The following is a 17,067-nucleotide window of genomic DNA, read 5'->3' on the forward strand; positions in this document are numbered from 1 at the left end:
AAGCTCTTTCTGTGAAGCCAATATTACCCTAATCCCGTGGTCGGCAAACTGTGGCTCGCGAGCCACATGTGGCTCTTTGGCCCCTTGAGTGTGGCTCTTCCACAAAATACCACGGCCTGGGCGAGTCTATTTTGAAGAAGTGGCGTTAGAAGAAGTTTAAGTTTAAAAAATTTGGCTCTCAAAAGGAATTTCAATTGTTGTACTGTTGATATTTGGCTCTGTTGACTAATGAGTTTGCCGACCACTGCGCCTAATCCCTAAACCAGACACTACAAAGAAAGAGAATTTCAGGCCAATATCCCTGATGAACATAGATGCTAAAATCGTCAAAAAATTCTAGCAAGTTGGATCCAGCATTACATTAGAAAGATCATACACCATGACCAAGTGGAATTTATTCCGGGGATGCAATGCTGGTACAATATCTACAAATCAATAAATGTGATACATCACATAAACAAATGGAGAGACAAAAATCACATAATCATAACAATTGATGTGGAAAAAGCATTTGACAAAATCCAACACCCTTTCTTGATAAAAACTCTCAGCAAAGTGGGAATAAAGAGATCATACCTTAACATAATAAAGACCTTATATGACAAACCTACAGCCAACATCATACTAAATGGGCAAAAACTAAACTCATTTCCCCTAAGAACAGGAACAACATAGGGATGCCCACTCTCACCACTCCCGTTTGACATAGTACTGGAAGTACTAGCCATAGTGATCAGACAAGAAGAAGAAATAAAAGGCATCCAAATTGGAAAAGAAGTAAAACTGTCATTATTCACAGATGACATGATATTATACTTAGAAAACCCTAAAGACTCCATCAAAAAACTACTAGACTTGGGTGGGAGTGGTTCGGGAGAGGTCAATGAGAGAAAAAGGAGACTTATGTAATACTTTAAACAATAAAGAATTTAAATAAAAAAAATGAAACACTTGGGAAAAAATCTTTTCCTAAACAAACAAACAAACAAAAATACTAGACTTAATAAATGAATTCGGCAATGTATCAGGATACAAAATTAACACCTAAAAATCTATGGTTTTTCTCTACACCAATAATGAACTCCAGAAAGAGAAACTAAAAAAAAAAAAAAAAAAAAAAAAAAAAATCCCATTTACCATTGCAAAAAAAAAAAAAAAAATTAAGATACCTAGGAATAAACTTCACTAAGGAGGTAAAAAACCTGTACCTGGAAAACTACAGGACAGTGAAAAAAGAGATAGAGGAAGACATAAATAAATGGATGAATATATCATGTTCATGGATTGGTAGAATCAACATCATTAAAATGTCCATACTACCCAAAACAATCTATAGATTCAATGCAATCACCATTAAAATACCAATGGCATATTTCACAGACCTAGAATGAACTCTCCAAAAATTCATATGGAATTAAAAAAAAAAAAAAAGACCCCGAAGAGCTGCAGCAATCCTGAGAAAGAAGAACAAAGTTGGAGGGATCACAATAACAGATATCAAGCTATATTACTAAGCCACAGTTCTCAAAACTGCCTGGTACTGGCACAAGAACAGACATATAGACCAATGGAACAGAATAAGAGAACCCAGAAATCGACCCAAGTCATTATGCTCAATTAATATTTGACAAAGGAGGCAAGAGCATACAGTGGAGTCAAGACAGTCTCTTCAATAAATGGTGTTGGGGAAATTGGACAGATACATGCATTAAAAAAAAAAAAAAGAAACTAGAACAGCTTACACCCTAAACAAAGATGGATAAAGGACTTAAACGTTAAGACGGGAAACCACAAAAATCTTAGAAGAATCCAAAGGCAGAAAAATATTAGACATATGTCATAGCAATATCTTTACCAATACAGCTCCTACGACAATGGAAACTAAGGAGAAAATAAACAAATGGGACTACATCAAGATAAAAAGCTTCTGCACAGCAAAAGAAACCATCAACAAAATAATAAGAAAGCCCATGGCATGGGAGAACATATTATTTGCCAATGTTATTTCTGATAAGGGTTTAATCTCCAAAGTTTACAGGAAACTCATACAACTTAACAAAAGGAAGATAAATAATCCAATAAAAAAATGGGCCAAGGACCTAAATAGACACTTTTTGAAAGAGGACATACAGAAGGCCAAGAGATATATGAAAACATGCTCAAAGTCACTAATCATCTGAGAGATGTAAATAAAAACAACAATGAGGTACCATCTCACAACTGTCAAAATGGCTAACATCAACAAATCGACAAAGGACAAGTGCTGGAGAAGATGTGGAGAAAAAGGAACCCTCCTGCACTGCTGGTGGGAATGCAGACTGGTGCAGCCACTGTGGAAAACAGTATGGAGTTTCCTCAAAAAATGAAAAATGGAACTCCCATTTGACTCAGTAATCCAACTGCTAGGAATATATCCCAAGAAACCAGAAACACCAATCAGAAAGGATATATGCACCCCTATGTTCATAGCAGCACAATTTACAATAGCTAAGATTTGGAAACAGCCTCAGTGCCCAGCAGTAGGTGAGTGGATTAAAAAACGGTGGTACATCTACACAATGGAATACTATGCTGCTGTAACAAAGAAGGAATTCTTACCATTTGCAACAGCATGGATGGACCTGGAGAGCATTGTGCTAAGCAAAATAAGCCAGTCAGAGAAAGATAAATATCACATGATCTCACTCATTTGAGGAAGATAATGAACAACATAAACTGATGAACAAAAATAGAGCCAGAGACATAGAAGCATGGAACACACCATTCAACCTAAGAAGGAAGGCAGGGGAGGTGGTGGTGGTCGTGGGGCGGTAAGAGATCAACCAAAGGACTTGTATGCATGCATATAAGCACAACCAATGGACATAGATAGTAGGGGGGCGATGAGGGCATGTGCTGGGGGTGGGAGTAGTGGAGAGAGGTCAATGAGGGAAAAAGGAGACTTATGTAATACTTTAAACAATGAAGAATTTTAAAAAACTAAACAAAACCAAACAGATGCTACAGCCCGGCTGGTGTGCCTCAGTGGTTGAGCATCAACCCCATAATCCAGGAGGTCACAGTTTGATTCTAGTCATGGCTGGGTTTCGGGCTTGATCCCCAGTAGGGGGTTTGCAGGAGGCAGCTGATTGATGATTCTCTGTCATCATTGATGTTTCTATCTCTCTCTGAAAAAACAAAACAAAACAAAAACAAAAGAAAAAAACAACACCAGACTCTACAGCCGATTTGTTGGGTTTGAATCCTGGCTCTGTCATCTGCTACCTGTGTGATTGAGATTCCCTCATCTTTAAAATGGGTATAATAATGGTATCTACCTGACAGGTTGTTATAAGGATTAAATCATATTTGTAACATGGCCAGGCACAAAGTAAGTGCCTTAAAATGATGGCTAACCCCTCATACATACCCTGGTGTGGCCAGAAGGAAATACACCAAAATGTTATCAGATGGTAACTCCATGTGGTAGCAGTATGGTTTCTTAAATACCCCAAAACTCAACATATATACTTTTGCAATAATAAAAGAAAGAGTGGTATAAATGAACATTAGTCAGAGGAAAACAGAAGTCTGACAATTTAATGTGGATTTTTATATTAATAGGGTGTTCCAATAGGAAACTTTCAGTTAACTAAGGCTATTCCTCTTAATATTAATTTTTTAAAATTTAATAAATCTTTATTGTTCAGATTATTACAATTGTACCTCTTTTTTCCCCCCATAGCTCCCCTCCAACTGGTTCTCACCCCACCTTCTGCCCTTACCTCCCCCACACTGTCCTCATCCATAGGTGTACGACCTTTGTCCAGTCTCTCCCCGCACCCCTCACACCCCTTTCCCCCTGAGAATTGTCAGTCCACTCCCTTTCTATGCCCCTGATTCTATTATATTCACCAGTTTATTGTGTTCATCAGATTTTTTATTCACTTGATTTTCAGATTCACTTGTTGATAGACATGCATTTGTTGTTCATAATTTTTATCTTTACCTTTTTCTTCTTCTTCCTCTTCTTAAAGAATACCTTTTAGCATTTCATATAATACTGGTTTGGTGGCGATGAACTCCTTTAGCTTTTTCTTATCTGTGAAGCTCTTTATCTGACCTTTAATTCTGAATGATAGCTTTGCTAGGTAGAGTAATCTTGGTTGTAGGTTCTTGCTATTCATCACTTTGAATATTTCTTGCCACTCCCGTCTGGCCTGCATAGTTTCTGTTGAGAAATCAGCTGACAATTGTATGGGTGCTCCCTTGTAGGTAATTAACTGTTTTTCTCTTGCTGCTTTTAATATTCTCTCTTTGTCTTTTGCTCTTGGCATTTTAATTATGATGTGTCTTGGTGTGGTCCTCTTTGGATTCCTTTTGTTTGGGGTTCTCTGCGCTTCCTGGACTTGTAAGTCTATTTCTTTCACCAGGTAGGGCAAGTTTTCCGTCATTATTTCTTCAAATAGGTTTTTAGTATCTTGCTCTCTCTCTTCTTCTGGCACCCCCATAATTTGGATGTTGGTACGCTTGAAGTTGTCCCAGAGGCTCCTTACACTATCTTCAAATTTTTGGATTTTTTTTTCTTTTTGCTTTTCTGGTTGAGTGTTTTTTGCTTCTTTGTATTTCAAATCTTTGACTTGATTCTTGTGTTCCTCTAGTCTGCTGTTAGGTCTCTGTATAATATTTTTTATTTCAGTCAGTGTATGTTTAATTTCTAGTTGGTCCTTTTTCATATCCTCAAGGGTCTTGCTAAATTTATCGGCCTTTTCTAGAAAATTCTTGAAAAACCTTATAACCATGGTTTTGAACTCTACATCCAGTCGTTTGCTTTCCTCCATTTCTTTCGTTTGTGATCTGTTTCTTTGTCTCCGCATTTTCATTGCTTCCCTGAGTTGATAGAGTGGCTTTGTGTGCTAGGTGTCCTATATGGCCCAGTGGCTCAGCCTCCCCAGTTACCTGAGGTGGACACTCTTGGTGCACCCCTTTGTGGACTGTGTGCTCAGCCTTGTTGTAGTTAAGTCTTGATTGTTGTTGGTATCACTGGGAGGAACTGACCTCCAGGCCAATTGGCTGTGAGGATCAGCTGTGTCTATGCCGGGAGAACTTCGGTGCTGGAGACAGCCTTATAGGATCAGACTTGCAAAATTGCAAAAGCCTCTGTGCTCAGCTTGGATGGGGCAGAGTCTCAGGGCTGAGCAGACAGCCTTGGCTTCCCGTCAGCCCTGCCCTATGAGGCCTCTGTGTCTCAGTGTCCCGTGGTAATCGCTGCAAGCACCTCTTAGAGAAAGCCGCCCTCTAGTTTCGCCCACTGCCAGACAGTCCAGTTTCTTCCCCAATGAATCTGGATTCCCAGATTCTCACCCAGAACTGGAGTTCGGCGCAGTCAGGAGCTTCTGTCTTCCTCCCACTAGAGAAAGCCAGCGGCACACTCAGCAGTCAGTCCTCTCTGCGCGCATGTGCCTCCAGACCTCTGCCTTTCGTGGCTCCCCTGAGTTTCCGTGCGCTCCTCTCTTTTCCTGACAGTCCAGACTCCCCCACTATGAGTCTGGGTCCCCAGGGTCTCGCCTGAAACTGGGGTTCAGTGCAGTCGGAACTGGAGTTCAGCACAGTTGGGAGCTTCCACCTTCCTCCTGCTAGAGAAAGCCAGTGGCATGCTCAGCAGTCAGTCCTCTCTGCGCGCATGTGCCTCCAGACCTCTGCCTTTCGCAGTTCCCCTGAATTTCCATGTGCTCCTCTCTTTTCCCAACCGTCAAGACTTCCCCTGTATGAGTCTGGGATCCCAGGGTCTCGCCCGGGACTGGGGTTCAGTGCAGTCGGAATGCGGGTTCAGTGCAGTCGGGAGCTTCCGTCTCTCTCCCGCTAGAGAAAACTAGCCAGGCACTCAGCCGTCCGTCCTCTCTGTGCGCGTGTCTCCATACCTCAGCCTTTTGCATCTCCTCTGAGTCTCTGTGTGCCCCTCTCTTTCCTTCTAGTTGTAAAATTTCCACTCAGCCAGCTTTCCTGTGGTTCTGAATGATGTCTGTTCTGTCTTTTAGCTGTAGTTTTGAAATTGTTGTCCGAGGCAGCAGTTTAGGTGTTCACCTATGCCACCATCTTGGTTTCTCCTCCTTCATATTAATTTTTATTAAAAAGAGACTATTTATTAAGGGTATATAAATAATATAATTAATTATAAAAACTGGAGAATATAAAGAATGAATAAAGGTCAAAAATAAAATAGTGATAAGAATAGTTAGGGAAAAGAAGCAGGGAGTATTTAATAAGTTATATAGGGATAACAAATTATAGATTCACAGTAACACATATTGAATTATCATATAATTACATGATAGCATAATTACCAGCTGTATGAAGTGAACTGCTATAAGCAGAACTAAAGACTGAAAAATATTACCCAAGTTAACACTTTGAGAATACATTGTAGGAAACAGTTATGCATTAGCTGAAGACTGGACAAAATGATCTAATTGGTCTTCCTCTTCCTAACCTTCTGAATTCACCCACCAAGTTATCTCTTGGGATGATTTATGCCGCCAGTGCATTTAGCAGAGATGATGGTAATTCAACTCTTATTTCTTAGCCACTGAAAGCTGACAATGACTTACTGGAAAGAAAGTGCTGGGACGCTGGGCCAAAGTCCCTGTGAGCTTCGTGCAGCTGCCTGATGCGGTCCTCAACAGCCACCTGGGATGAAGAGGAGACAGATGATGTTCTCGAATCATATATAATGAGGAACAATTAAAACAATGTATACTTTCTGGTAAGATCTTTTGGGCCTATAAGGCTGGAATACTAAAGCAACAATTTATAATCCTGTTTTTTTAAAATATGTTTTTATTGATTTTAGAGAGAGAGAGAGATAGAAATATCGACGAGAGAGAAACATCAATTACTGCCTCCTGCATGCCCTGTACCAGGGATTGAGCCCACAACCCGGGCATGTGCCCTGACCGGGAATCAAACTGGCAACCTCTCGGTTCATGGGTTGATGCTCAACCACTCAGCAATATCAGCTGGGCAACTCTGGTTTTAATATCCACTTATTGTTTGTGGCCTTCAAGACCCATTTTTATGAAACCAAGGTCAGACAAAAAAGATTTGCTCTTTCGACAATGTTAAAATGGATTGAAAATAAAACCTCACTGGCAGCCACAAATGAACTACTGCTCTAATTAGTACCAACAAAAATGCAAATTCTAAATTTTTTTATGAAAAGGTTAGGGAGGTTGCCATTCACTATAATATCAGGTGACTAAAGGACCTCAGAAGTGACATATTTTGTCTTAGTCCTTGACTAAGTCTATTGTTTTTGAGTAATGCTTTTTGGAACAATATTGATCAATAATTAATGGATCATTGAGTCATAATTAATCATTGATAATAAGTAACCAAATAGTTCATTAATACTTAAGTATAAAAAAAAATAGAGGCAAGGCTTAAATTTAGGGTATTTACAGGGTAGATAATGAGATGAAAGAAACGTTCCAATTTTAGTTTTTAGTGGACTTGGGGATTACTAGGAATTATATCTTTAGCTGGCATAGAGTAAAAATTACCATGTTTTTCTTATTAGATTTTTCTACAATATACAGACACAATGTCCTGATAGTTTAGTAAATCCCATTCTGAGTGGGGAAAGAAAGGAAGAATCTTATGAGTGAAATGGTATACTTTGTCATCTGACATTTTGCCAACCAGTGGTGGCCCCAAACATCCACATCCTAGCTACACGACAGTAGATCTTGATTTGGTTCTGAACAGTCCATGCTAAACAAGGGGCTAGCTAGTGCTTGGCCAGCGCCATCAGAGCTCGAGTGGTTTGCCCTTGTGCTGTGAAGAATTCCCAAGAGGTAAAATAGATCTTAAATTTATCAGAAAAGTGGCTCAGGTAGCCTGGTCCAAAGCCAACTCTAACCTTCCAATATCAATCAAGTGTCTAGCATACGTATATCCAGAACAATCTCCTTTTTATTTCCCACTTTCTCCATAGCCTTGCCCATCTTTGCTTGGAACAAATATTTGGAAAACCAAGTGGAGTTCCAAAAAATGTAGGGTTTGCCAGAAAAGCATGAGGAACATTTCAATGCTACCTTCCCAGCCTATGACCCTGCACTCCCAGCCAAACTCTACCCGCCTGTCCTGTGATATTCCATTGAATATAACACTTGTGTGACTTGTTTGTCCTGCTCCTTCTCTCTGGAATGCTTATTCTCCTTCTCTCCCAGTTCAAAGCTTTTATATGTTTTTATGCTTATTTTACAATCCCCAGGTTAGAAGTGATTGCTTCCTCAGCCTTCTCACAGCACATTGTTTACACTTGAAGTACTTCTATCATCTCATTCATTTTAGTTATATGGACATGAGTATCTCTTGTAATGGATTGTAAGCTCCTTCATAGCCTAGGCCATTCTTTGCTAGTCTCTCTTTTCCCACCCTCTCTCCTGTGGGATACACTGAACCCTGCACATAGTAAGTGGTAGCAAATATTTGTTTAATAACTAGTTGACCAAAGCAATGGATATGTGTGCATGTGTGCGCATGTATGTAAGAGAGAGAGAGAGAGATAGGAGGGGAGAGGGGAGGGAGAGGGGGAGGGAGAGAGAGAGAGAGAGAGAGAGAGAGAGAGAGAGAGAGAGAGAGAGAATAAACAAGAATGCCCACTGGCCCTGAGTGCATACTGCACATCCTTGAGTGAAAAATCTTAACTTTCCTTATCAGTAAAATGGAACAACTATATGACCTACCTCAGAGAGTTTTGGTGGGAATTAAATAAGATGATACATGTGAAGTATTTGGCCTAGTTTCTGTCACATGACAATTGCTCAGTAAATGTGATTGGCTACCGTTATTGTTGATATTATGGCTAATAAATGGAGAGAAATAAGTGATAATGTACAACACACCACATATAATACAAAAACAGCTAATGTTTATGAAGCACTTCATTAATGACAATATTAATTTATTTAATCTTTATGATAATTCTATATTAGGAAGTATTATTATTTCCCCACTTTATTGATGTATAAACTGAAGTATGAGAGGTTAAAACAAAAGAAAACAAAACATAACTTGGCTAGCTTAAGTGCTTAGTAAACCAGCAGAGCCAGATTTCAAACTTATTCAGTCTGGCTTTTGCTCTTAAATGCTTGCTATTTTAGAGATGAAATTTTTAAAAAAGTATTTTATAAAAATTTCATAAGCATCTAGCCTTCTAATTTATTTATTCTCAATCAATTAATATATTAAATACAGACCAAATCTATTGTCAGATCTATAACACCTTAGTCATCAGTATATTTTATGACCCCATAGCAGGTCAGTTTCTGGTCACGAAGAATGTGATATCATAAGATTATAGAGACGGATGGTAGAAGAACACATGCAAATGAATTTTTGGAATATGTAATTAGTTCTAAATGCCGAATGGGTAATTTTATGAACTGATTAATCAAGAGATGAATGTGAAATTTTGGGGGTGGGGAAGAGGGAATGAGGAGGTCATATGGGAGTGGACACTATCCAGAAATCTTTTCTTATATTAAGAAAGAAATCCTAAGGAGGAACATGTAAATGGAAGAAGTATGAGTGCTCCACGGGCCAGGTCCTCTAGCAATGATGTTAGTAGCCTCACAGAGACCACACAGATGCAGCATCTGAGTCCATCATAGGCCCTTGATCTCTGTAGGGCATTTCCTTCCTATACAAGGAGAACTCCAGCAGCAGTTTCCAGTGTATACTCAATGTTGTCGAGAATTTAGAATAAGATAAAAATTGAATAACTTAAACTTAAGGAAATGCATGAGAGACTGAAACTAAAAATTCATCATGTAATGAAATGAAATATTCAGGAAATAGTCTTAAAATAACTAAAGAATTAAGCATGAAATATTTCTTTTCACAAAATTTGGAGAAAGGCATTACATGGATTGAATGTACACTTAAATAAACAAAGAAATAATTTTAAGAAAAACATAAAGGCACATAAGATCCTTACAAATTGTAGTTACTTAAGAACAAAACACTTACATGATACTATATATAGAAGACCCTAGAGATTCCACCAAAAATTAGGACTAATTGTATTCAGTAAAGTTATAGGATACAAAATTAATATATAGAAATCAGCTGCCTATACACTAATAATGAACATTCAGAAGGAGAAATTAAGAAAAAAATATCCCATTTACAACTTCATGAAAAAGAATAAAACACCTAGGAATAAATTTAAATGAAGAGGTGAAAGACCTATACTCTGAAAACCATAACACATTTATGAAAGCAATTGAAGAAGACACAAATAAATAGATAGACCATGCTTATGGATTTGAGAATTAATATCATTAAAAAGTCCATACTACCCAAATCAATCTACAGATTCAGTGCAATCCCTATCAAAATACTAATGGCATTTATGATAGAACTAGAACAAATAATCCTGAAATTTCTATGGAACCACAAAAGACCCCAAATAGTCAAAGCAATCTTGAAAAAGAAGAACAGAGTTGAAGGCATCATGTTCCCTGATTTCAAACTATATTGCAAAGCTATAATAATCAAAACAGCATGGTACTGGCACAAAAACACATAGTTCAATGGAACAGAATAGAGAGCACAGAAATCCATACTTATATGGTCAATCCTATATAATAAAAGAGTAATATGCAAATTAACCATCACTCCGCTACACCCACAAGCCATGCCCACAAGCCACACCCACCAGCCAATCAGGAGTGAATATGCAAATAAACCCAACCAAGATGGCTACAACCACAGAGAGCAGGAGGGAGGCTTGGGTTTCCCCGGCAATGGAGGAAGCCAAGCTTTCCGCCTGCCCTTGCTGGCCTAGGCCTCCACTCAAGGCTACAAAGTTTCAATGATAGAAGATACATAAACCCAAACAGAAATGGCGGCAGCCACAGAGCTGGAAAGAGCAGGAGGCTAGGGTTGCCCCCGGTGATGGAGGAAGCCAAGCTTTCTGCACACCCTGGCTGGCCCAGGCCTCCGCTTAAGGCTACAAAGTTTCAATTATAGAAGATACATAAATCCAAAATAAAATGGCTGCCACCACAGAGCAAGCAGAAGACTTGGCTCTGCTCCAGGCTACAAAGTTTCAATTGTAGAAGATAAATAAACCCCAGATACCAGGGCCTCCGCTTGGGTCACCAGGGGGCGTGGCCAGCCTGCAAACCACCACAGGCCCCTCACCCAGGCCGCCCCACGCCCCAAGGGAACCCCCACCCTGATCCAGGACACCCTTCAGGGCAAACCAGCTGGCCCCCACCCATGCACCAGGCCTCTATCCTATCTAATAAAAGAGTAATATGCAGATTGACCATCACTCCAACACACAAGATTGCTGCCCCCATGTGGTCAAAGATCCTGCCCCCATGTGGACACAAGATGGCCACCACAAGATGGCCAGCAGGGGAGGGCAGTTGGGAGAGACCAGGCCTGCAAGGGAAGGCAGTTGGGGGCGATCAAGCCTGCAGGGGAGGGCAGTTAGGGGTGACCAAGCTGACAGAGGGAAGTTGGGGGCGACCAGGCCTGCAGGGAAAGGCAGTTGGGAGGGACCCAGGCCTGCAGGGGAGAGCAGTTGGGGGGGGGGACCAGGCCTGCAGGGGAGGACAGTTAGGGGTGACCAGGCCTGCAGGGGAGGGCAGTTGGGGGGGACCCAGACCTGCAGGGGAGAGCAGTTGGGGGGATCAGGCCTGCAGGGGAGGGCAGTTAGGGGTGACCAGGCCTGCAGGGGAGGGCAGTTAGGGGCAAACAGGCTGGCAGGGGAGCAGTTAGGCATCAATCAGGCTGGCAGGGGAGTGGTTAGGGGGTGATCAGGCTGGCAGGCAGAAGCAGTTAGGGGCAATCAGGAAGGCAGGCAGGCGAGCAGTTGGGAGCCAGCAGTCCTGGATTGTGAGAGGGATGTCCAACTGCCCGTTTAGGTGGGATCGGGCTTAAACGGGCAGTCGGACATCCCTCGAGGGGTCCCAGATTGGAGAGGGTGCAGGCTGCGCTGAGGGACACCTCCTCCCCCATGCATGAATTTCGTGCACCGGGCCTCTAGTTAATCTATAATAAAGGAGGCAAGAATACACAAAGGGGAAAAGGCAGTTTATTCAATAAATGATGTTGGTGAGCACATGAGACTTGGTTGGAAAATTGTAAGGAGGACATTCTGATAAAAGGGAAGTGTGTGGAAGGCTGTCTGCCCTGTTTATCGGAATTCCAACTTAGAGGAGTGCTAAAGGAGGTGCACCTAATTATTCCTTGGCCTTTCCAAACAAGTCTGTGCATATGCAGACCCCCGGGTGTTTACTGGAATCCTTATGCTTAATCTTTGGATGCCCTTGCCTAGAGGACAATGTAAACATGTGTCCTCCCAAGATTATTCACCCTACTGATTGTATCTAAAGATAAAAATTCCAATAAAGGCCTAACGAGGCAGACAATTGAGGCTGCTCTGTCTACTAGAGTCAGGGGCCCCTTAGCCCTCTCTTTCACAGTCACACTGTGTCTGAGTAATCTGCTCATCCATCGTCCAGGGGCTGCTGGTCAGCCCCGGCAAAATGATGTTCAAGAAACTGTACAGCAACAAGAAAAGAAAACAACAACAACAACACTGGATCACTTTCTTATACCATATACAAAAATAAACTCAAATGGATTAAATACTTAAATGTAAGAGGAGAAACCACAAAACTTCTAGAAAACATAAGCAGTAAACTCTTTGACATTGGTCTTAGTAATACTTTCTTTGGATATGTCTCCCCAGGCAAGGACAAGAGAAGCAAAAATAAACAAATGAGATTAGCTCAAACTAAAAAGCTTTTGCATAGTGAAGGAAATAATCAACAAAATAAAAAGGCAACCCACTGAATGGGAGAAGATATTTGCAAATGATATACCTGATGAGAGATAATATCTAAAATATATAAAGGAATCATACAGCTCAACATAAATAAAACCCAACCAGTCTGATTAAAAAATAAGCAGAGGACCTGAATAGACATTTTTTCAAAGAAGACATACAGATGGCCAACAGACACATGAAAAGATGCTTAACATCATTAATCATCAGGGAAACATAAATCAAAGCCATAATGAGATATCACCTCATACTTGTCAGAATGACTATTATCAAAACAAAGGCGAGGGAGGGTGGGTGGGTGGGAAAAGATCAACCAAATAACTTGTATGCATATATGCATAACTCATGGGCACAGATAATAGGGTGGTGGAGGCCTGGGGTGTGGGGGATGAGGAGGGGCGAGGGCTAGAAGAAGTTAATGGGAGAAAAAGGGGATATATATAATACTTTCGACAATAAAGATTAAAAACAACAACAACAAGTATTAGCAAAGATGTGAAAAAAAGGGAACCCATGCATGTTGGTGGGATTGTAAACAGCCTTCATGGAAAACAGTATGAAGGATCCTCCGAAATTGAAAACAGAACTACGATATGACATGGCAATTCCACTTCTGGGCATCTATCAGAAGAAAATGAAAAGCCTAAATGTACCCCTATGTTCTTGGCAGCATTATTTACAACAGCCAAGATATGGAAGAACCCTAAGTACTCAACAATAGATGAATGGATACATATGTATGTGTGTGTGTGTGTGTGTGTATTATATATATACTGTATATATATATATATATATATATATATATATATATATAATATGTGTATATATATATGTGTGTGTGTATATATATATATGTATATATATATTTATATATGAATATTGCTCAGCCATAAAAAAGAATGAAATCTTTTTCCACTTGCGACAACATGAGTGGACCTAGAGTGTATTATGCTAAGTTAAGTCCGACAGAGGACAAATACCATATGATTTCACTTATATGTGGAATCTAAAAAAACCCACCCTAACAGAAACAAACTCATATATATATATATATATATATATATATATATATATATATATAGAGAGAGAGAGAGAGAGAGAGAGAGAGAGAGAGAGAGCAAACTGACGGTTGCTGGAGGGGAGAGGGTGGTGAAAAAAGTAAAGAGGAATAAGAAGTACAACTTCCAGTTATAAAATAGATAAGATATAATGTACAGTATAGGGAATATAGTCAGTAATCTATAATAATAAAAGGGTAATATGCAAATCGACTGAATGGTTGAATAGCGGAATGACCTTCTGGATGACCTTCTGGACAAAGCCAGGGCTGCGAGGGCCGAGGCAGCCAGGGCTATGAAGGCCTACTCTTGCACAAATTTCGTGCATCGGGCCTCTAGTATCATAATAACATTGTATGGTGAAAGATGGTTACTACACTTATCATGATGATCACTTCATTAGGTATATAAATGTTGAATAAATACGTTGTACACCTGAAACTAATACAATGTATGTTAACTACACTCTAATAATAAAAAAGAACATAGTACTTTATTCTGTTAGCATTTAGGCAAATAAAAGAAATGTGATTTGTAATTGACTAGATTTTTGGTGATATGTGTTAGAATTAAGACTGTTGCCTGAAATGGAAAAGGAGGTATATATTAGGAGGTATTTTGGAAGAAAAAAACGAATCAATTATTGGTGTTGGAACTTAATTTTTAAAGAAACAAATAGAACTTCTGGCTTTCCAATGTGGAATTCTGGGAGAATGAAGATATTGCTGATGGAAATAGGCAAATTAGAAAGAGGAGGAATGGTATATGTGTCTATGAATTCATTTGGAATATGATAAATTTGACCTAATGGTGAAACCTTTAACTGGAGATATCAAGTATAGCCAGTTAGAGAGAAGCAATATGTCTCAATAATTAAAAGAAAGAAAGGGAAGTGAGAAAAAAAGCGGTAGGGTTGAGCATTAGAAGGTGAGCAGAGAAGGAAGAGCCAAAGGAGTTTAAATGGCATTATTTAAAGAGACAGAAAGAATCCAATTTCCTCTGAATTAATAGGCAATATCTGTTTCCTTTTATAAAAAGCAATACAAGTACAACATCTTTTTGGAAGCACACATCCTGTTTCTACTATTAGACCATAGATCATGATAGCTTAGAACTGGAAGAAATCTTATCTATTGATACACCAGGGTCTATTCTTTAGAACTATCCCAGATGGGGAAAAAATTGCCATCTGCTTCATGAGTAATCATAATCTAGTTTGCAGCAATTCTTCAGTAAAAACATGACAGAGAAAAATTAAATCTTTTTTATATTCTCCATGAGGACAGGGACACATCTTTTTCCCCCTCTATATTCCCCATGACTAGTATAGTATCTGTCATATAGTAGGTGCTCAACTAATATCCATTGAGTGAATTAACGAATTGACCATTTATTAAAGGATCTTCACCATAACCACTATATTTTGAATGAGTGATTTCTTTTTCAAGATTCCCAACACAAGGTTTGGAAAGACTTTCCCTCCCTCTTTCCCTTCCCTTCCTTCCCCTTCCCTTCCTTCCCCTTATCTTTCCTCCCCTTCCCTTCCCTTCCTTCCCCTTCTCTTCCCTCCCCCTTCCCTTCCCTTCCCTTCCCTTCCCTTCCCTTCCCTTCCCTTCCCTTCCCTTCCCTTCCCTTCCCTTCCCTTCCCTTCCCTTCCCTTCCCTTCCATTCCCCTCCTTTTCATCCCCTCACGTCCCTCTCTTCCCACCTTCCTTTCCTTTTTGCTAATTAAAGTTAAAAATAGAAAACAAGAAAACCATTCAGATCATTGTGCCTACAATACTGGATTAAAAAAAATAAGGCCAACCAAGAGCCCCCATCTCCTCCATATTTGTTTTATTCAAATTTTTAAGCAATCATATTTGAAGGTGAAGGGAAGCAGAATATGCCACCCTAAAATATGCCACTCTGGCATATTGATTATTTTTAATTAAAGTTACTTAAGAAACAGTTGGTGCAAGGACATTCTGACCTCTTTTGTCCCCCTGAAAGCAGAAAATGAATCTCCCATGTGAAAGGTACCCTCTCTGTACCAGTAGGGTGGAAGGAAGGCATCCTTGTCACCAGAGATAGGGAATTCTGGGTCCACAAGGCTGCATAACAAATCTTGTTACTTCCTCACTACAATTTACTACCCCAAACCTAAATACAGTGAGTGGCCAGATTATTATGATCTCTGAACGCATAATAATCTGGCCACTCAGTGTAAACCCCTTGTCTTGTTAATTCTTCAAAAATTTATTGTTTCTTTGTCTAAAAGAAATAAAAGCTGCCTGCTTTGCTCGCTTCTTTGAGTTTTATATTTTTATGGGTTCCTGTATACATGAAATTAAATTTGTTTTTCTCCTGTTAATGTCTTATGTAAATTTAATTATTAGATTAGGCATAGAACCTAGAAGGGAAGAAGGAAAAAGTTTTCCTCCCCTACAAAAGCTATGAGGACTATTTATTATTCTCCTTTACTTTTTTATTTCTGATGAGTTCTGTAGATAGTACACTCTTTGTAGAGATCTCCCTTTTTTCATGCCATTAAGAAATGTTTCCACATTCATTCAAAAAAGTTATTAGAATGCAAGATCCTCATCCATGAAGATAAGTACATTATCTGTCTCAGTCACAGTTTAGCATACAGTGCCTAGTACATAAGAGATGCTCAATAAATATTTGATAAATGGATGAATGAAAGGCTTCTTGAGTTCCTGAGTTTTTAAGTTTTCATCTTTACTGAAGGTTTAGAAGATCTAGGGATTCCCTCCTGATGTAGAAATACATTGCTAGACAATTGTGATATCTTCCTAGTTTCCAAGTGTTCTTACTGGCACTACATACATAAATTGTGGTTATTCTAGTCTTGGGAAAAGATATAACTGGGCATGTACATTTTGATGTTCTGGCTCTCAGTCTGTCTAGACACTTGATAAATATCCATGGGCATGCAAGAACCAGACTTCACACCTACACTAATAAGCCCATAAAAAAATCAACTCTTATGTTGTGATGCTAGTGAATAAACAATGCACATGCCCACAAATGACTCTCTACAGTCTATACATGAGTGTTTGCCCTGTAATTTTGTAGTTTGTATGGTTTTCTGTATGCATGTATCTGTGTCGGAGAAGGCCTACCTTCATAATTCATTTTAGCTTCCAAATCCTTACTGTC

At 39.5% G+C, this 17,067-nt stretch overlaps 1 protein-coding gene across 1 annotated transcript in view; it reads right to left on the bottom strand.

Annotated features, from left to right (window-relative positions):
* DMD (dystrophin) overlaps positions 1–17,067 on the bottom strand; it is a 2,407,712-nt gene that overhangs the window by 250,613 nt on the left and 2,140,032 nt on the right. Inside the window, 1 exon segment of the mRNA XM_080651877.1 lies at positions 6,588–6,666. Within this exon segment, the coding sequence (XP_080508003.1) occupies positions 6,588–6,666 (79 nt within the window).

This window comes from Plecotus auritus (assembly GCF_963455305.1).
Source record: "Plecotus auritus genome assembly, chromosome: X".
NCBI lineage: Eukaryota > Metazoa > Chordata > Mammalia > Chiroptera > Vespertilionidae > Plecotus > Plecotus auritus.